The sequence below is a fragment of the Salarias fasciatus genome, chromosome 19, assembly GCF_902148845.1.
Source record: "Salarias fasciatus chromosome 19, fSalaFa1.1, whole genome shotgun sequence".
NCBI lineage: Eukaryota > Metazoa > Chordata > Actinopteri > Blenniiformes > Blenniidae > Salarias > Salarias fasciatus.
In genome coordinates this window covers 1949697-1969453 of record NC_043763.1, presented here as the reverse complement: position 1 = coordinate 1969453, position 19757 = coordinate 1949697, and the positions used below count along the sequence as shown (strand labels likewise).

Here is a 19757-nt window from a genome sequence, read left to right as displayed (position 1 = left end):
GGTCAGTGCGCACAGGTGACACAAGAGGAGGTGTGCGTGTGTGTGTGCGGGTGGAGTTTTGGACCGTGCGTGTGTGTTTTTGTGTGTCGGACACCACGTGAGGACGGAGGGAAGGTTTGCTTGAAAATCCTCAAAGCTCTTTTCTTTCCCCTTTCTGTGAGCTGAGGTTGAGGGATTAGTCTAATTGGCCTGAAACAAGAGGGCCGCTCTGTTCTCTCCGTTCGCACGTTGCTCCAGCAGCGGCTTCAAGAGCCGTAAAATCCTTCTCCACACCTCGGAATCTGCTCCGGTATTCAGCGGCAGAGTCGGCGGCGAGCACAGCTTCATCCTGACTGAAAACCTGCACGGTTGAGAAGCAGCGTCAGGCTGTGCAGACTGAACCAGACAGGAAGGCCTGCTGAATCGGGTCATTTCAGAATAAAACTTCTGACTTCTAGATTTCTAAACTGTTGGCCACAGTTGGTCTCAGAAATCATGTCAAAATAAGACTTTCAGCAAAGTTGTCTGCTTCTGGTGGAAACGACTGCAGACAGAACAAAAGCATGGCAGTCACAGCTGGTGTGAATTATGAGTAAGAGAACGAGCTAATGAGGCTAGCCACAGATCCCGGAGCACAGAGACACTCATCGTCTGCATTACAGCACTCAGCCTGATCCGTTATTATCGGACGATAGAGGCTCCGCTGTCCAATACCCGGTCCGTCTGCCAGCCGGCTCTGGACCCGGGTATCAGGTCGGAGCCTGGTGTTTTGGTTTTTCTGCAGCGCTGAGCGTCGTCGCTGACCTCTGACCTGTTCACCGTCTCTCTGCGCCGGAGCCGCTGGGGGGGCGGAGGGGCTATAAATAGCAACGCAGGGTTGCAAAAGGGTCAGTGCTGACCTTTAAGCGGACAGTGAGATTCACCACTGAGGGAGCCGTGGGCGCGCGCGCACACACACAAACACACACACACACACACACACACACACACACACACACGGCCCTTAACATCCGTTAGCCTCCCTCCGCCGGTCAGTGCAGGAGGGACCCTGGTGCCACCAAACACACCAAATGGAAGGTTTGAGTCTTTCCTGTTTTTTCAACTGAGAGGACACTAAACTGTCCCGTCCGTCGCGGGTGTGTGCGTGCGCGCGCGCGGGTGTGTGCGCTCCCTCATCGTGCTGCTGATGCATGCGCTGCTTTCTCTAAAGTCAAACAGAGGATTACCGTTTGATTCTCGAGCGCCGTCTCATTCGTCGCCGCCTTAACCGACTCATTCCAGATGTACCGTCTGCCGCCGCACATCCATCTCGACTTTAGCGGTCCGGCGTCACGCCGCCTATCAGCCGGGTAACCGCACGGACGGCGAAGACGTTCACGCCGCCATTAACGTCGCGGTGAGGGCAGTCCGAGGTCTCCGGTTCCACCGCTGGAGGAGAGCGGGCGGCGGTGGCTGAGAGGAGGGTTCACTTCGGGCTTCTGGGCTCTGGAAGGCGGAGGCTGCACATGAGTTTAATCAAGCTTTTTCGGGGAGGCGCGGCGTGGCGAGCCTTCCCCGGAGAGGGGCCGCTCGCTCTGGAGCCGCTGGGGTTTTACGGGCCTGGCGTGTTTCCTATTAGCCCGCTCGTCTCTGTGGTTTGGCTCCGGGAGGCTACAGATCCAGCTTCAGCGCAGCAGAGTTTCGATTACCGCGCTTAACTCCGCCGCAAACGTACACGGAAAGCAGACGCAACCACAAGTTGTCGGCTGGCACTGCCAAGACGGGGAGGAAGGGGAGAGAGGGGCGCGGGACGGGGCCGGGTGTCCGCGGGACTCCAAGCATTTGATTTATATCGGGGAAGTCGGTCTGGATTGGAAGCAGACAGAAAACATGGCGTCGTCTCGAGTGAAAACATTCTTGCCCTCTCTGCCCCTGACGTTTGGGCGGCGGAGGCCTCGGCAGCGTCCGTCGCAACAAAAACCTCCCTCAGCTTCGGAGAGGGCCTCGCCGCGCTCCTCCACGAGCCGGCCACTCCGACGCCGCTCTGACCGGGACAGGGCCTGGTTAACTTCTTCACCCACGCACCGCCGCCGCCGCCGCCGCCCGGTCCCACGCCGTGTCACACTCAGACCCTTGAGCTCCTCAAGCACGGCGCGCACAGGCGGCTGTCTGTTCGGCAGGCATCTCGCTGTCTTTGAGCCCCTTTATGGAAATGTTTGGCAGCGGACGCCTCTTTGTGGCGTGTGCGCGAGCGGCGTCCGTAAGCACAGAGGGCGGCTGTAAAGCAAAGTCAAGTGCTACATTCATGCCTCCAGTGCAGGAGGACAGAGTCATGAATTCTGCTGCAGTGTGTGGGAGGTTGAGAGGAGAAGAAAGCCTGCGCTGCTCTCAGCTTTGGGACCTATTAGCATTTGGATAAGCTGAGAAAAGCTCCCGGCGGCCCGACCGGAGCGCCCGCTTGACTGCGGCTACCGGCGCCGCGCCGTCAATGGGCCCTTTGTCCGGCAGCCACCGAGACATCTGATGGCCCGGCCCGTCCTCCCCTGGTCTGAGATAACCAGTCAGGACCGTCCGGTCTGACTAACGTCTCAGATGTTTAGGGTCACTTTCTAAACGCTCGGTGTCAGCTGACCACATCAAGGGTCATTTCATCGCTTGTACATTCATTCTGTTTCCTGTCATTCTCCCATTTTTCTAAAGAGTTCCCTTTAACCTGATGTATTTGTTGGTGGTGGATGAGTCTGACTTGTTATATTCAGCTGTGTCACAACCACACACCACCTGAATGGATTTCAATGTGTTTTTTTTCTTCTAAATTTGACAGTAAAGCATCTTGAAGTTCAATATTAAACCATTATTCCCCAATTCAGAGCTATGCGTTTCTACGCCGATGACACTGTCATTTATCCCTCTCCTCCTCCTGGAGAAACTCTTCAGTATTTACAGCATGTTTTCAGTGCAGTACAAGGACGACTCGTTCTGAATGCAGAGTAAATAAAACATAGTGGTTTAAAGGTGGGGCTGCACGGTGGCGCAGTGGTTAGCGCTCTTGCCTCACAGCAAGAAGGACCTGGGTTCAAATACTGGCTCAGGCTCCACTTTCTTTGTGGAGTTTGCATGTTCTCCCTGTGTGTGCGTGGGTTCCCTCCGGGTACTCCGGCTTCCTCCCACGGTCCAAAAACATGCGTGTCAGGTTAATTGATCACTCTAAATTGCCCCTAGGTGTGAAAGTGAGTGTGCATGGTTGTCAATCTATGTCAGCCCTGCGACAGGCTGGCGACCTGTCCAGGGTGACCCCGCCCTCGCCCACAGCACCTGGGATCTGCTCCAGCCACCCGCCACCCCGAAAGGGAGAAGCGGAAATGAAAATGGATGGATGGATGGTTTAAAGGTGCATTAAGGAGTTTTTCAACTTTAAAAATACTTATTTTCCACCATAAATATGTTACAAATATTCAATGATGTGCACAATGTGCCCTGATATATTCATTACAAGTACCTCCAACAGCGCTAAATTGTCACTTGAAAGTTGCAGTGCCGGTCCGGCACCAGCATTTTTTGGGGGAGAATTTGAGAGGATGTGACGTAGTGCGCGCTCCGGCTGGCCTGATTCCCTTAGGTTTCGTTTTGTCCGCCATTACTCCGCCAGACGCTTAGTGAACAACAACTGAGCAGTATTGAGGATGGATCTTCCAGAAAGTAAGAAAAGACCAGCTTCTAGCTCTGCCACAGCTCCAGCACAGACCCACCAGGTAAAAGAAACTTACATTTTACTCCAGCGCTGCTAAAAGAGTGAGGAAGGAGTTCCCCTCTTCCGTGCACGTACATGGACGAAAGCCACAGGCACGAGTGTTTCACTAAGCTGCAGTTACGCCCAAGGCCTGCAGGGGCCGCTGTTTCGCATAAAACATGCAAACTCCTTAATGCACCTTTAAGTCAGTAAATCAGAATATCATCAAAAAGTTGATTTATTTTAAAAAGTGACACGACAATAAAATGAGATTTTTTTTTAAATGACTGATGAAATTTAATGAGCCTAAAACTGAACCTTGTGCGACCCTTTCATAACAAATACTAGTGGTTTGTTATGTTAGATGGTCCTACAGCTAAAATAAGTGTGTGTGTGTGCGTGTGTGTGTGTGTGTGTGTGTGCGTGTGTGTGTTTGTGTGTGTGTGTGTGTGTGTGCGCAGCAGCAGAAATCACATGCGGCGGGTTCATGTGTGTGCCAGCATGCGGCTCCCGGGACCTTTGGGTTCTTGTTAAAGGTTGTAATGGAGGAAGGACTGAGAGGGCTTTGTGCTGCGGATCCAGCTGTGGATCCAGCTGTGCTGGCTGTGTGAGCGGCGTCTGCCCCAGGTAGGAGGCATCGGTCTGGTCCGACTCACCCGGGACGGTCTGCTCCGAGCTGAAGATGCGTTCATGTTTTCCTGCTCCTGAGTTTACCCCATCTTCAGCTGCTATTTAAAGCCTCTGAAAACGTCTTTCTTGGACAACACCTCCTCGCCAGGAGTTGTTGCCAGACCCTGCTTTAGGTTGGAGCCGTCCTGCAACCACAAGGTCACCGGTTCGAGCGCTGCAGCAGCAGATGCGTCCATCAGCCGCCATCTGTCCTGTCAGAACGTCCTTGAGCGCAAGACGGGACCCCTACCTGTTCGCCCACTGTAGGCTGTCTGGACAGGAGTTTCACACCAAAAGCCAAGAAAAGAAAAAAAAAAACTTCACCCAGCTGAAGGTTGAGTGGATAATTCAGATTAGGAGCTGACCGCGGCCTCTTCAGGCCAGGTGCAGCCCTCATCCTCATCCTCGTTTAGCTTCGCGTGCTGCAGCAGCAGCGGCGCTAATCATTCAATCAAGTCTGAAGAAGCCCGCCTCTGTTCCTCCTCCAAACTCGATCAGTCCGGTGGTAGAGTCGGGGGGGGGGGGCACATGATGACATGATGGAGGGTCTGGATGAGGGATGAAGGCAGAATGAGGGAGACGTCGGCCCCCCCGCCGCCGCCCCCCGCCGGACTCTCCTCACTCATCTGATCAGAGCCGCACGCTGCTGATGAATGGCCGCCGCTGTACGGCGCCCGGTTCCTCGTCTCGGGGATCAGATCGGGGACACGCCGGGATCGCTGAGTCCTGGATCTGTCTCCAGCTCCTCGCTCGGTCCACCTCCATTCAACTGCAGCTTTTTGAAATGTGTTTTGCTGATATCCCATAATTAGAGACTGAGCGAAAGGCATTCAGAAGTTGGTCGATAAGAGTCTTTTTAAGGGTTTCCAAGGTTTGTGCTTGAGTAGAAAATCCACATTTGATGGAAGAAACATTTGTTCTTTAATGCTTCTGGTTGTTTTGGGGTATTGTGAATGTGAATCAATCACGTCTTCAGTCCTGCCGTTATTAATACAGCACCAGGTTGTGTTTTCTGGTGTGTTTGAGCCCGGAAGAGCGATATGACTCATTAATGGAGCAGTCTCCAAACATGCTGTTTACTCAGATAACAAACATCATGTTAGCCGTGGCGGTGGATGGCGAGCGCTTCCGTCTGCCGCTCGCTAAATGACCCTGATTGTCATCTTCTCAGGTTTCCTCCTCTGCTCAGAGAAGATAACATCCCTCGCTCTATCTCTCCTCCTACATCCCCCTTTTCACTATCTTGGCTTTTCTAAATCCAGTTATCTTTCTGCTCTCATGCTGATGATGACCGTTAGCGTATCTCTGCCATCATAACAGTTCTGCTTGCTGTTTCCTCTTTTCTTTTTTCATCAGAATGTAACACTTTTTTTGGGGGGTTGTTTGCTTCTGTCAGCCCACGTCTGGCCTGTTTACACACTTAGAAACACACTTCGACTGGGTTTCAATGAGGAAGATGCTTTTACCGCAGCACATCCGTCCATCCTCGGGTTACGATCGGGCTGCTGGGAGCCTTTCTCTGCAGATTCTGTGGAAAGCATCGCGTTTGTGCAGTAGTAACACAACATGTTCTCAGAGAAACATCGCCCCATCTCTCTGTTTCTCTTGAAGGATCTCGAAGAACATCCCCACCACCAAGGACGTGGAGCCCCTGCTGGAGATCGACGGGGACGTGCGGAGCTTCGAGGTCTTCCTGTCCTCCAGGACGCCCGTCCTCACCGCCAGAGACGTGGAGATGTTCCTGCCCTGCACCGTCAACCTGGACCCCAAGCTCAGGGAGATCATCGCGGGTCGGTACTCACTCCGGCTGTTATCGCTGCAGTTTTCACCGGCAGGATGAGCTGAGAGGAATCGGTCAGAAGTCTCCAATAAAACCAGGAGAAAACCAGATTTTAAATGCAGCTTTAAAATCAGAAGCACATGACTGCAGAGCTCATTATCCAGCGGTCGGTGGCGTAGCTTTTATAGCTAGCCAAGCTATTGCTAGCAAAGTAGCATTAGCCTGAAGGCCAGCCGTGATGGTGAGTGAGTGGAATCCAGGTGAATTAGCTCGCTCCCGGAGGATAATTTCTGGAAACTCATGCTAGCTACTTTGTTAGCATAACAGCATCAGAGCAACACAGGGAGATGAATTAGTGAAAACATGCTAATTAGCGAGCTGCCTGATTGGATTGTGAGCTGTGGCTTTGTTTTGTTTCAGGTTTTTCCACAACAGATCTTTCTAAAAGTGCTCTTTGTGTTAAAACTTCCAGGATGTGCTGCTATTTCTGCCCTGAATCAAAGAGAAACCGTCCGTTTTGTTCCTGACTTAAAACCTAAAGTCAAAGGCTGATCGAATAAAGCGGCCCGGAGAGGAGGAGGAGTGGTGTGTGTGTGTGTGTGTGTGTGTGTGTGTGTGTGTGTGTGTGTGTGTGTGTGTGTGTGTGTGTGTGTGTGTAGAGCAGTGCCAGCTCATTTGGCAGTGACATTACTCATAAGTTTTGGAGGGCTCTGCTCTCGGTAACCCACGGCTCGCTTCTCATTTCCAAACAATCAAATGTCGAGCAGGTTTTTTTTTTTTTTTTTCGCCCCGGCGGCGCCGTGGGATCGGGACGCCGGCGAGCGAGGCTGCAGATTTCACAGTTTGCAGCCGCGCTGACGCAGGAGCGCATGAGTATGGGACTGTGACCGGAGCGCCAGCGTCAGCGTCCGTTCAGCGTGTCCGAGAGTGTCGGTGACGCCGAGTGTGAAGCTGCTGCATCATCGCGTTATGAGAGCACAGAAAACACACACACACACACACACACACACACACACACAGTCTGTTCCATTGACTTTGAGTCATGTGGTTCTCTACCAGGACTGCGGACCGGCCAGTCCGGGCTCCTCCAGCCGGCCCCCGGCGGCCTGCGGGTGGCGCTGCCGCCCCGGGAGCCTGCCTCCCATCATAAGGCGTCCATTGTGTCCCGGGCTGGACGGCGTCTCGCTGGGCGCGTCACTCAGCAGCCACTTGTTTGAGCAGGAGACCGTGTGGTGCCGGCCGCTCTGCCGCCGCCCCGCCGCCGCCCCGGCCACACAGAGCCGCTCTGTTCCGTCCGCGGGCCCATTTCACTCTAATTTGGGAGCTTTTCACCGCTGCTCTCCAGGCTCCATCGATTCATACGAAAACAATTGTGGCGAGGCGCTGGCGAGCCGATGTCCAGCTTCACGTGTTTGTTTACATGGGCCGGTTTGTTTGTCGGGGGCGGTCACGTGGCTGCTGGGAAACAGAAGATCAGCACGCCTGCTGTCTGTGAGCAAACTCCGTAGTAGGAACCGAAGTGAGAATGGAATTCACAGTTGAAGGTCGCGGTAATCGTGGCATCTGCGGCGCTTCTCCTTCCAGCGCTGACTCGTCCCATTGTCTCGGGTTTTGAGTGAGAGCGAGTCGAGTTGAGAGACTTCACTTTTCTTCCTGCGTTCATCACTTGAAATGGAGCTGCGGCGTCTTTCATTGACCTTTGCCCTCTCTCTCTCTCTCTCTCTCTGTGCCAGATGTGCGAGCGGCGCGGGAGCAGATGCACCTGGGAGGGGTCGGCTACCCCGCCCTGCCCCTGCAGGAGGCGGCGCCGCGGCCGCCGTCCGGGTACGGCCAGCCGCCCTCCGCCTGCTCGCCGACGGGCTCCTTCGCCGGCTCGCTGCCCCCCCAGCCCCACAGCGCCTACTTCAGCGGCATGACGGGGCCCCAGCACCCCTTCTACAACCGGGTGAGGCGGCGAGCGGGGCGGAGGGGGCGGGGCGGGGCGGGGGAGGGGGGTCCTCTGCTGTCATGAATTCACCCCAGCGCCTCGTTTTGTCTTCATGAGTTTCATCTTGAGTTTGCATGTGCTCCCCTGGGACGTTTTATGATTTGTTTGCATCCCCTCCATCTCCCCCCCTCTTTAGCCCTATTTCCCTCATCATGTGTATCACCCGCCGCGGCATTACTCCCACCACGCCCCCCCGCCCGCCCGCCCCTCCACTAAGCCGCCCGGCCAGCCGCCGGACGCCAGCGGACCTGTGAGTAACGCCTCTCCTCCCGCTGAACAGCAGCCGCTCCACTCTGGTTCACCTCCAGCTCCGATGACTTCCTGAGGGGGAATTCAGGAGCTCAGGATGAAGACGGTCAGACTGAGGGAGAAAAGCAGAGAGGGGAGTGTAAACCTACAGCAGCGGCACTAGAAAACGCTCCAGAGTGGCCTGAGCCGCTCCCTCACACCTCAGCGTAAAATAAGTCCTCTTTATATTCTGAACCGCTTCTCTGGAGTCGTCAGACTGCAGATTATGACAGGTGAAGACCAAGTGAGTGACGGACGGGTCTGACTCGGCGCCAGGGTGGAAAAGTTGTGTTTTGTGCGAAGAACAGCAGAAGTTGTGCGTCCGCACGTCCTCACATGTGAAGAGAAAGGCGCCGCCATTAGTGGCGTCTGATGATAACGTTGCTCAGGAGATTTCTGCTCCACAAAGCCACTTATCGGCGCTCTGCCAGCCAGCGTTTAGAGGAGCCCTGCGAAAGATTTAAATATAGATTACTGTGTAATGTTCCCCAGGATCTCTTATCTGTCTGTATTTTTACCTCTTTAATTTTTATTTAAATCCTGCCGTCGTCACTGTCCCGCTTCCTTTCTTTTTGTTCCTCACATTTTCTCCCCCCTCTCCCTGTAAATTCCCACATTTTTATCCGCTTTCTCCATTCCTTCTTAATCTCCCTGTGTCGCGCTCCTGCGCCGCCGTATTTGCGCGCGGCGCCGCGTTCGCTCGGCGCGCCGCTCTTTGTGAGCGTGTAAAGCCGGCCGTGCGGCCCGGTGTAATTGCCTCGCCGCCGCAAGTGAGAGTATGGATTCCTCTGGCTGCCGGGATTATCAACAGAGCAACTGTTGGGGCTGGCAGCACACACACACACACACACACACACACAGTGACAATAGGCGCAGTGCTGGTGGGGCTTATCTCCTTACCAAGACGCTTCCTCCCTCGCAGAGCTCTGTTTCCTCTTCCCCATCCTCCTGCCCGGCCCTGAGCTCAGCCCAGCTGTAATTACAGCCTTATCACACACACTGGGAGGGTTCACACACACACACACACACACACACACACACACACACACACACACACCCTCAGAAGACGGTGTGAATGGAGGAGCCTCTTCCCGGAACGTGAACTTGTGCCGAGTTGAGGCGTCTCCGGGTTTTCCCTCCGCCTCTCTCTCTCTCTCTCTCTCTCTCTCTCCGTTTCCTGTCTGCAGCGACGTGACGAGCCGCCGCTCTAATAGCTCGTCTTCCAGGCTGGTGTGTGTGCCGTCTCCTCAGCGTGTGTGTGTGTGTGTGTGTGAGCGCTGTGGGTCTGTCCATGTGCTCCTCCCCTCCTCACAGGCCTCTGGACTGGAGGTGGCGCTGCGTGGCGTCCCACGCCGTGGCGTCCCACGCCGTGGCGTGGCGTCCCACGCCGTGGCGTGGCGTCTGGCCGCGCTGTGCGGCGTCTCCGTCTCTGCTTCTGTCTGACGGCTCTCGTCTGTCTGCTTCTCTCTGTCTCCTCGTCAAGCGTTTAAAGTCGCTGCCTTACAAACTCAAGCAGGTACACCTTCGACTTCACGCCCCGTCCTTCACCCCTAACAGCTGTAGCAGCCGCACCCCGCTCACCCAGCATGCCGTAGAGGTCAGCCACTACATTATGACCGCTGACAGGCCACACACACACTCTGCAGATGAGCAGTGACGGAATTTATCCTCATGAAAATGTGTATTTTAACAATAGGGATGCAGGGATCAGTTAAAAATCACTAAATGTGAAGAATTAAATCAGTGGAATAGAGAAATGCAAACAGCAGTTTAGTTTTCGAGCCCCTCCCTGACTGGATAAACGGCTCCGTGTTCAGTTTATTTTATTTGTGTGAACATAAAAGTTGTTTAAAGTTATTATTTTACACGATAATGTGAGTCTGCCTCAGTTGGTGTCTGACAGCCAGCCCCTGTAGCGCAGGAATAAAAAAAAAAGTTTAATTTGAAAAGAATATCAGAAAATAAAATATTGCAATTTAACAGAAATAACAAAATGATTTCTGTCACAATTTTCCTCCATTTATTTTGTTGTCGAAACAAATTGTATAGCAGATACGTAGTCTCATGAATCGTTAATGTTTTCGAGGGAAGTGTGACTGTATTGACTGGAGAGGATGAAACCAGCTTCCTGTTAGATCCGGTCTCTTCCCCGACTGAACTGAGCCCCGTCAGAACCTCCTGTCTCAGAATGTGAAGGTTGAAGCGTCGGTCTGCTGCAGGGTGGAGAGGAGAGCAGCTTTGTGTCCGATCGTCTCTGAGCCTCCAGCGTGTGTTTCCTGTCGCTGGTCTTAATGTTCTGGCTGGTCAGTGCGTCTTAACTCTGTTTCCAGGTGATGCTGAACTCGTCCGGAGCTCCAGCCGTCGCTCCCACTCTCACTACCGTAGTCTCAGCCGGCGCTTCTCAAAGTGTGGGAGTTGTTTTCTGCAGACTGGAAGAAACAGTCGTAACTTTCAGAAACACACACTTTCAGAAACACACACAAACACACACGATGAAGACGCTCGCACACGTTGAGAACCGCAGTAGAAGGTCACTCCGACTTCCTCCATCCTCGCTCTCACAGTTTGCATCTGAACGTCTTTTTCCTTCTAACAAAGCGCCGTCGGTCCAGGAGACCCTGGCTGAGCGCCAGCAGGCCACACACACACACACACACACACACACACACACACACACACACACACACACACACACACACTTACACTTAACCTGCCTCCACACACACACTGAACACAGCAGGTAACGGTGTGTGTGTGTGGCGAGCTGGTTCCCCTCCACAGTGTGACTGCTGGATCGGTGTGTGTGCACGTCTCTCTGCTCGGTTGGCTTTGAGGAGTGGCGGAGTGTGTGTGTGTGTGTGTGTGTGGTGTGTGTGTGTGTGTGCGTGTGTGTGTGTGGTGTGTGTGTGTGTGTGTGCGTGTGTGTGTGTGCGCGTCCCCTGCTTCTTGTCCTCACGGTGTGTGTTTCCGGCGCAGGTGTGTCCTGCAGTGCTGCTCAGCTCTCTGAGCACGGAGGCTGTGTGTGAGCGTCTCCGGCAGGTGGACGGACTGGACCCGTCCATGCTGGCTCAGTACACCGCCACCGTGAAGAAGGTAGGCTCCCCGGGGTCCCGGCCCGGTCCCGGTCCCGGTCCCGGCGAGGGGACCTGCTGACCCTCTCTCTGTTTCAGGCCAACATCAACGGCCGGGTTCTGACCCACTGCAACCTGGAGGAGCTGAAGAGGGAGATGGACATGAACTTTGGAGACTGGCAGCTGTTCAGGGGAATGGTGAGGCTGCTGCTCACACGGGACTTCACATTCCTCTGTTAATCTGAATAAAGCCTAATTCTGCCTGGAAATTTTACTCCCAATGAAGTTTAAATCTGAACAGACCGGCAGGTTTATTCTCCTTTGGAAGCGGAATTATATGCTAATTAGGCGACTTCATTCTGGTCGTTCTGCTCCGTCGCGATGACGCAATTCTCCAAGATGGCGGTCCACGGTCCCGCGGTTCGACTCATATGGAGACGATTTATTTAACGGCGGTTTTAGAATTATTGGATATAATGAAACGAGCGGATGGACGGGCGCTTAACAACGAGGACATTTCCAAAGCTGCAGCGTCAAAGTTAATCGAGAAAGAAAGAGAGAAACGCGCTGTTTACTTCCGGGAGACGTCAGCACGTCACGGCCGCTCCGTCCAATCAGAGCGCTGCACAGACCCCGGCAGGAGAGAGGAGCTAATCCTTAGTTTCTCCCATGAAAACACCAAGATCATGAATAACTGACTAAACCAATTCCGAATTACAAAAAACACCATGTCGCCACACGCAATACCTAAATCACACTCATGAAATGAAACAATGCAGATCTGAATTCCTCCTGAGTTTTACTTATTGAAATAAAATAGCTTTTTTTTTTTGCTCATGAAAGTTTCATTTTATCAGCCTCAGCCTGATCCTTCAGACCCCTCCAGTCCGCTGGGTGTGTGACGCTCTGCAGACCCTCCAGACCCCGACGCTCGCTCGCAGCGAGACGTCTTGCGGTGCGCTGACACGCTGGGACGGGGATTTTCTAATCCGCGTTACGAGAAGGGCGCGAGTCAGGCGGCCAGGAGTCCGGCGGCTCAAATCACAAACACGTGTGGCTGCTCCTCCTGATCCAGCGTCAGTCTGGAGCCAGAGGACGTCCGGCGTCCTCCCTGCTCCGGGTGGACTCACGGAGAGACGCAGTGCTGTGATCAGGCTTCTGGTTGAAGACGTCCTGCTGATGTTTGCATGAAATCAGAGGAATGTTGTTGCTGCTGCTCTGGAAAAACATGTAAATCCTGTTACATGTAAATGTAAAATGGACAGTATGGAACGAGAGTGAGGGTTAAATCATTTAAATCATCAGGTTTTCCATAAAGAGTCTTTATTTTACAACAAGAATCCCTCTTGTTCACGTTTTTGTTTTTGACCGAACGTGAGAGCAGGTTTCCGTGGCGTTTCTGTCTGCAGGTGATGGAGCAGCGGCTGGCTGAGAGCCAGGCCGCGCTGCAGGACGAGTCCCGGGCCGCCAGCGAGCAGGGCGGCGTGCCGCTGCCCGCCGAGCCCGGCCGGCGCTCCGCGGCGGCGGCGGCGGCGGCGGGCCAGCGCGACTCGGCGGCCTTCAGCCTGAACCTGAGCTTCGAGGAGCTGAGCGGCGCCGCGCTGGACGAGCCTCCCCGACGCAACAGCAGCACACACTGGCCGGTGAGACTCCCCGCCGGCCGGCGCAGCGCCGCTCACACAACCCCCCCCCCGACCCTGACGCCTCCCCTCCCCCCTCAGGCGGCGAACCACCACACCTCCAGCATGTCCAGCCTCAACTCCCAGGAGTCCTCCAACGACATCTGCAAGCTGACGGACAAGCAGCAGGCCGAGTACCGGGACGCCTACCGGGAGTACATCGCCCAGATGGCCCAGCTGGAGATGTCGGGCGGCGGCGGCGAGCGGCCGGTGCAGCCCCACCCCGGACAGTTCCTGCAGGCCGCCGGCGCCGACGACAAGACGGTGCGTGACGCCGTGCAGCAGGAGAGCCTTCAGCCGGGTCCTCCAGAAGCTCCGGGCCGAGCGGGGAACATGCAGCTCTCTCTCTCTCTCTGCTGGCTCGTAGTTTTGTTTCTTTTGGCTCCAGAGTGACGGCAGGAATCCTCCTCTGGGGCCGCAGACGAAAACCACATCGGATACTCTGTTTTTATGTTCCCTGTACTGAAGACTCTCTCTCTCTCTCTCCCTCTCTCTCTCCCCCCTCCCCAGGCCAAAGACGGAGGCGATCAAGATGGCCGTAAGTCCTTCTCTAAGCGTGGCTCTAAGAGCAGCGACGCCCCGGACTTCTCCGGGGCGGAGGTTCAGGCTCTGGACCCCATCAGCGAGGAGGACGAGCGTCCGGACCACGGCTCCGCCTCCCGGACCCCCGGCTCCAGGAAGAGGGGGGCGGGGCCGTACTACCACAAGCTGGCCCACGACGAGGACTCGGGTCCGGAGGAGGCCGACAACACCACGCCCCTGCTCCACGGCGAGCCCCGCCTCTTCCACGACCCCCTGCTGGGCACCAGGGACTCGTCGGACTCGGACACGCGCTCCAGCGACGGCTCCTCGGACCCGTCCCCGGAGGAGGCGGCGGCGGCGGCGCCGAGGGCCGGCCTGATGGAGCTGGAGCTGGAGGGCCTGGTGAGGAAGAGGGGCATCCTGAGGCAGGACGCCGCCGTGGCCCGCATGTCCATCTGCTCCGAGGCGGCGTCCGAGGCCAGCCTGATGGCCAGCAGCCCCGACGAGGCCTGGCCCCCCGCCGGGACGGCCAACCTCAACCGCAGCGCCAGCAGCGCCACGCTCAACAACAACAGCGGCGACGGCGACGCCAACACCAACACCAACACCAACAACAGCCGCCCGCCGCCGGCCCGCCTGGCCGCCGACCCGCCCACCGCCATCATCATCACCCCGGGGAGCGGCGGCTCCGCCCACCACAACCACAACCTGCGCTCCATCAGCCTGGGGGACGAGCGGGAGAGCGTCCTGTGAGGGGCGGACGGGGAGACGAGGAATCTGTTTCTGATTCTCCGAATCGCCTCAACCTGTGGAATGAAACCAGGACGAGGGAAGAAGCTTCAGACTGCTGTGATTCTGTGATGACAAGTGACAAAGTGACGTTTTCAACTGTTGAAACCAAAAGTTCCGGAACAAATCGAAGCGTGTTAATGATTGGCCCGATCACAAACGGCTGTTCTGTTTCTGAAAGGCTCTGCTGGTCCCGCTGTGGACCGCGGGCCAGATGTTTCACCCCGGTGTTCGTGGTGTGTTGTTGAGGTTGCTGGTGGTGTCGTGACGTGTTACTGATGTGTGTGTTGCACTGCGGGATTTGAAATGTTCACCACATTTTCACCTTCCTGTCACCAAATAAATGTTTGTGTTAGTTTCTCTTGTCACAGAGAGTGAATTCACACACACGTGTGTGTGTTGATGTAGACTTGGTGTGTGTCGTGATGAAGGCGGTGCAGTGTTAGAGGTAGAGATGTGTCGGTGGCTCAGTGTGAAGCATGCTCTAAACTTCCTGTTTGGTGGACCATTAAACGTTTTCATCCCTCCACCTGGTTTCCTGCTGCTTCTTCTGAGGGAAAAGGTGACGGAGGCACGGAGAGGTCACCGCCTGCAGGGCTGCAGCAGGCCGACAGATGGCGCACTCTCCACACAAACAGCCCTGAGCGGGGCGGCTGACCTGAAAGGCTCCTTTCACCAAACAAACAAACATCCACCTTCCTCTGCTGGAGTCCCGCCTGTCCGCGTGGATCCGTCTCACTGACATTCAGGAGCAACGCTGTGGCCTCCACGTGACCTCAGATTAATAAACACTGGAGCAGGTGAAGGTGTCTGGTCATTTATTTACGGGATCACGAGCACTTCTGCAGATCCCTGCTGGAACGGACCACTTTTTAACCCAGACTGGATCAATGAATATTCTGCTGGATTTATGTCGTGGCAGTAAAATAATCCACGCCTGACTTCTTACTGCACTCATTTTAAAGTTGTGAGGCTCTCGTTGTCATTCTGACATTTATATATCCCAGCCTGCAGAATTAGTGAACAGAAATTTGCCAACTCGACAGTTAATTAAAAAAAAAAAAGAAAAAAGATTTTTACGCCACAGATTTAACATTATTCTGAAGTCAGCCGTCGCAGATCGACACTGAAAGCAAACATTTGCAGAATTGTCACCCTGCAGCATCTGAAGGCCAGCCCCGCGCGCACAAATGGCTCAGACTAATCCTATTTACTTTACATAGCATGTGAGAAAGTAAAAGCGCACTCAGTGCGTCCTAAATAAGCTTTTACGCAACGGCGCGCCTCCGGGCGGTGTTGACTCCGGGTTTCAGACCATTACGGGTCTGATAAGGACCCCTTGTCGTGGGATTTGTTTCTCCAGTGCCTCAGATGCGCCTCTGTGGAACTTCCACCGCTCCGGTTTTTACGCGCCGGTTTAAAGTCCCGGGATTCAGCGAGACTGCCCTCCTCCCGCGAAGAAACGTCTTCAGAAGTGCGCTTTTGATTTATTTTGTATAAAAAAGGTACAATTTACATTACTTTTATAAAAAGTTTCAGCATAATTAAGTACAACATTACACTTTTGCAGAAGTTTCAAATTCCTGCAACTATACAAGATAAACTCCCGGTGAGAGTTCACAAAGTTTCATTTTTCTTTTTTTTTTTTAAACAACGTCCAGTCCTTCATGTGCCAACATTTCTGACAAGACAAGACTAAACTTTTTACAGTAACTAACCATGTTGTCTGCTCTATTCACGTTCCCACCTCCGCAAAAAAAGCGAAGATTTCAACAAGGAAAAGAAGGGACGTGTGTGTGTGCGCGTGTGTGTGTGTGTGCGAGTGTGTGCGTGGGGAGGGGAATTAATCCTTGTGACAATAATAATCTGGTTTTTCCTCCCGCTGTCGGGAATATAACGCGCCTTCCATTTTCCAGAAAGGACCCACAAATAAAAATAAAGTCTTAAGTTAAATAACGAAGCGTCCAAACAGAAAACACATCACAGAAGATTGTCCCGTAATAGCAAGAGTCTCTTGATTTTCAGCGTCAGGAGAAAAAGAAAAGCAAAAAAAAAAAAAATCCAGGCCTGGAGGAGTGTGAGAGGGAGAGCTGGGGGAAAGTCCTGCTCCCCAGGTCCTGTGTGTGTTTTTGCGTCTTGACCAAACACCTGCAAAAGATTGAGAAAGAGAGGCGTGTTTAGAAAATGCAAACAGGGCAGAGATCCGGACAGACTGGCGCCAGGGAGGAAGCCGCAGTTTTTAACATTTAACCAAACACTCCCAATACTGAGCAAACCCTGCGCTCCAGATGTACACACACACACACACACACACACAGGGAGCGAGGGAGAGAGGGGGGGAAAGGGGACGCGCGCACACACACACACACTTTTCGCACAACTTCAGCCTACAATCTGGGGAAGAATCAGTGTAATTGCCGCTCAGCTGGCGCCTTCCCACTTCTTGTACCAATTACGTGCAGACATCGTAGTAGCAGTAATCCAAACAGACGTTACTCCGCTGCAGATGCTCTTCATTACGGGCACGAGGAGCCGCACAGCCCCGCTAGGCTCCAGCTGGCCGTCCGCGGCCGTCCACAGCGCGTCTGAGCCGCGCGGCGCATATTGCGGAGCATGAGGAGGTGTATCGGTGCGCGTGAGGGATGGATGGACGGGCAGACCGGCCGACAGGCTGCGGAGGAGCCCGGCCGCCCCGGACAGACTGCGGCAGCAGACTTACCGCGTTAACGATGCAGAGTCCGGCTGTCATCTGTCAGCAGCTCTGACGGGAACTCCGGGGACTGAAAACAAACAAACACGCACCAAATGTTAATTCTCGCTCCGCAGCGTCCCGCCGGGCGCGCGTGCCGCTCGAACACTGTTATGTAGGTCGATCTCATCCCGAACAAAAGAAAAAAAAATCATTTTTTCTCCCCTCTCCTCTCCAACAAGCCATTTCGTGCGCGTTACGCATCGGAGGGCTACAAAGACGCACGGCCCCGCTGTGGAGGGGGAGACGGACGCGCGTGCGGAGCCGCGGTGTGAATTACCTGTAACGACAGGATGCTGATGTCTGTGTTGAGGGTGGTCAGGGGGGTCCGGGACGGGCTCTGGCCCGGCCGCGCCGCCGGGTGGTGCAGGCTGCTGAGCGCCACGCTGGAGTCCAGCGCGAGCTGCAGGTCCAGGATGTAGTCGATGACATGCTGCAGGATTTCCATCTTGCTCACGCTCTTGTTCTGCGGGATGCTGGGCACGAGCTCCTTCAGCTTGGAGTAGCAGTCGTTCATGTTGTACAGCAGGCTGAGCGGGTCGTCCACCGGGGTCTTGCTCCGAGAGATTCCCAGCGCGTGCTCCGAGAAGCCGGCGCCGTTTTTCCGGAAGGAGCGCACGGGGCTTATTGCTTTCATGGTGTCGGTGCGGAGCGGCGCGAGGCTTCTGCTTCTTCTTCTTCCTTCTTTTTCAGCTGTTTCCTCCTTTAAGTCCTCCGTCGGGCAGACGCTGGGCGATCAGACTGGATTACCGAGCTGTCAGTGCGCCTTTATATAGGCAGCGGGCTGGGCGCGCGGCGCAGGCGCTCGCGCTGTCACTCAAGGCCTCGCGGCCTCCCGATTGGCGCCGCTCGCCGAGGCCCCGCCCCCTTTCCCCTGCGCGTTACCGGTGGCAACGCGTTTTGGAGGCGTGGCCCGGAGGCGCTCCGGCAGCTCCGGTGGGCAATTTGGAAAATGAAGCTCTTACCTGCTCCTGATCAGGGAAATGAATGATTCACGTGCGCGTCAGCGGGGGGTACGCGCGCTCTAAAGAGAAACACCGTGGCTCGTGCACGGACTTTTATTCTATAACCTGTTTTTATAGAAACAAACTGAGGAAAATGTGAGACACAAGATATATGTGTGTGTGTGCGTGTGCGTGTGTGTGTGAGAGAGGGATATTTCTACATGACACACTGAAGCCAAACACTCCTACAGGGAAACAATAACTGAAGTTTCTCCTCTCTGTGAGGTCACGTGACGGTATCCTCCTCATCTCTTCCTGACTCACTTCATCCTGATCGATTAAATATTGTGGTGAGAAGTTTGGAGGCGCGCGTGTGTGTTTGCACTACTTGTAATATTCTAATGCACGTGCACTGCTAGCTGTCAGCTGAGTGTGTGTGTGTGTGTGTGTGTGTGTGTGTGTGTGTGTGTGTGTGTGTGCGCGCGCGGAGTCACGTGAGGAGGTGATTAACTAGCATTGACACTTTAACGCTTTGTGAACGACTGGTGTGTTTGTAGGAATTACACGCTCCATTCTTCATCTGGAGGAGTCTGATGCCCCTCTCAGTAATTGCCCCCACGGGGGTAGTAGTTGCACTGTGGCGATGCCCTCCACTTTTTTCTGCTCTGTCTGTTGGATTAAATTTGATCCACATAAAAGGAGCGTTTTTTTAAGAGAGGATGAGAAGATCAGAGCTGAAATGTGACTTTTAGAGGGGGGAGATTATGAATGGAAGGTTTTGGGCTTTATTGGAACAGTATAGTTATTTTTACCGGGACAATTCCTCTGAAAGGGAGAAACAAAGAAATCCTAAAAGCCAGAATTAATCCCGCAGCTGTAATGGACAAAAAGCGAGCCGGGATGTTCGGGGATCGCTGCAGTAATGTATATGATGATGATTTTCAGTCCGGAGATGCAAGTGGAAAAATATATCAGGAAGATGTTTTGCGGGATTTTTACCAAATCCAGTAAAAACACCATCTGTGCCTTTGTTTTTGCGCGCGGTTCTATTGACGCGCAGCTTCTCCTTCAGCTGTCTGACGATCCTGTTTTTTTTTTTTTTAGAGAAATGCATTTCTAATATGACGCGGAGCTCCGCAGTCTGTGTCCACATCTGCTGCTATCGCACTTTCCCATTTCCTCCTCTTCTCCTGCTCGCTGCCGCAGCTGTGCACGTTTTACGCACGACGCGCCGGACTGAAGCCGGCGGACAGGTGATGGACTGGAGCACCGAGCCGAGCCGAGCCGAGCCGAACACGGCCGAGTCCAGCCGAACCCGCCCGAGCCCGTCCGAGCGGAGCCGAGCGGAGCCGAGAGGAACCGGCAGCGTCCCTCTCTCTCTCCCAGACTCTCTGGCGCCGACGTCGTGACGTCACGCCATTCACAGCAGCCCTCGCGGCGCCGCTGGGGCGGTTTCCATGGAGACGGGGTTTCGGGGATGTCAGTCAGGGGCGGCTCTCAGCTGATCGGCTCCGGTTCGGACCGGCAGGGGGGCCGGGCCGGTTCCGTACCCGGTCAGGAGAGCCGTACTGGTACCCCCCCCCCCCCACCC

The 19757-nt window shown here is 54.6% G+C and overlaps 2 protein-coding genes across 9 annotated transcripts in view; one reads left to right on the top strand and one right to left on the bottom strand.

Annotated features, from left to right (window-relative positions):
• Positions 1–15203, top strand: part of kidins220a (kinase D-interacting substrate 220a) — a 37799-nt gene extending 22596 nt beyond the window's left edge. For 5 of the 8 annotated variants that reach the window (XM_030116838.1, XM_030116836.1, XM_030116839.1 and 2 more), the window contains 8 exons: positions 5969–6147; positions 7871–8082; positions 8261–8374; positions 11389–11505; positions 11583–11681; positions 12893–13126; positions 13205–13426; positions 13673–15203. In XM_030116838.1, the coding sequence (XP_029972698.1) occupies positions 5969–6147; positions 7871–8082; positions 8261–8374; positions 11389–11505; positions 11583–11681; positions 12893–13126; positions 13205–13426; positions 13673–14437 (1942 nt within the window). In that variant the 3' untranslated portion in view covers positions 14438–15203. Of the gene's footprint in view, positions 1–5968; positions 6148–7870; positions 8083–8260; positions 8375–9895; positions 9929–11388; positions 11506–11582; positions 11682–12892; positions 13127–13204; positions 13427–13672 lie in introns of all 8 variants that reach the window. The other 3 variants (XM_030116843.1, XM_030116840.1, XM_030116842.1) reach the window with 3 other exon arrangements.
• A 1147-nt stretch (positions 15204–16350) lies between these two features.
• Positions 16351–17957, bottom strand: id2a (inhibitor of DNA binding 2a). Its single transcript, XM_030116917.1, has 3 exons — positions 17503–17957; positions 17193–17253; positions 16351–16621 (listed from the first exon to the last, which is right to left on the bottom strand). The coding sequence occupies exons 1-2, from the start codon at positions 17857–17859 to the stop codon at positions 17197–17199; spliced, it is 414 nt and encodes a 137-aa protein (XP_029972777.1). The 5' UTR covers positions 17860–17957; the 3' UTR covers positions 16351–16621; positions 17193–17196.
• Between the last annotated feature and the right edge of the window lie 1800 nt (positions 17958–19757).

Bases quoted from the DNA above. Each gene is read 5' to 3' on its own strand.
- id2a (XM_030116917.1), bottom strand. From the start codon at position 17,859: ATGAAAGCAATAAGCCCCGTGCGCTCCTTCCGGAAAAACGGCGCCGGC. The intron at 17,254-17,502 runs GTAATTCACACC...GTTTGTTTTCAG, and splicing joins TCAGCATCCTGTCGTTACAG to TCCCCGGAGTTCCCGTCAGA.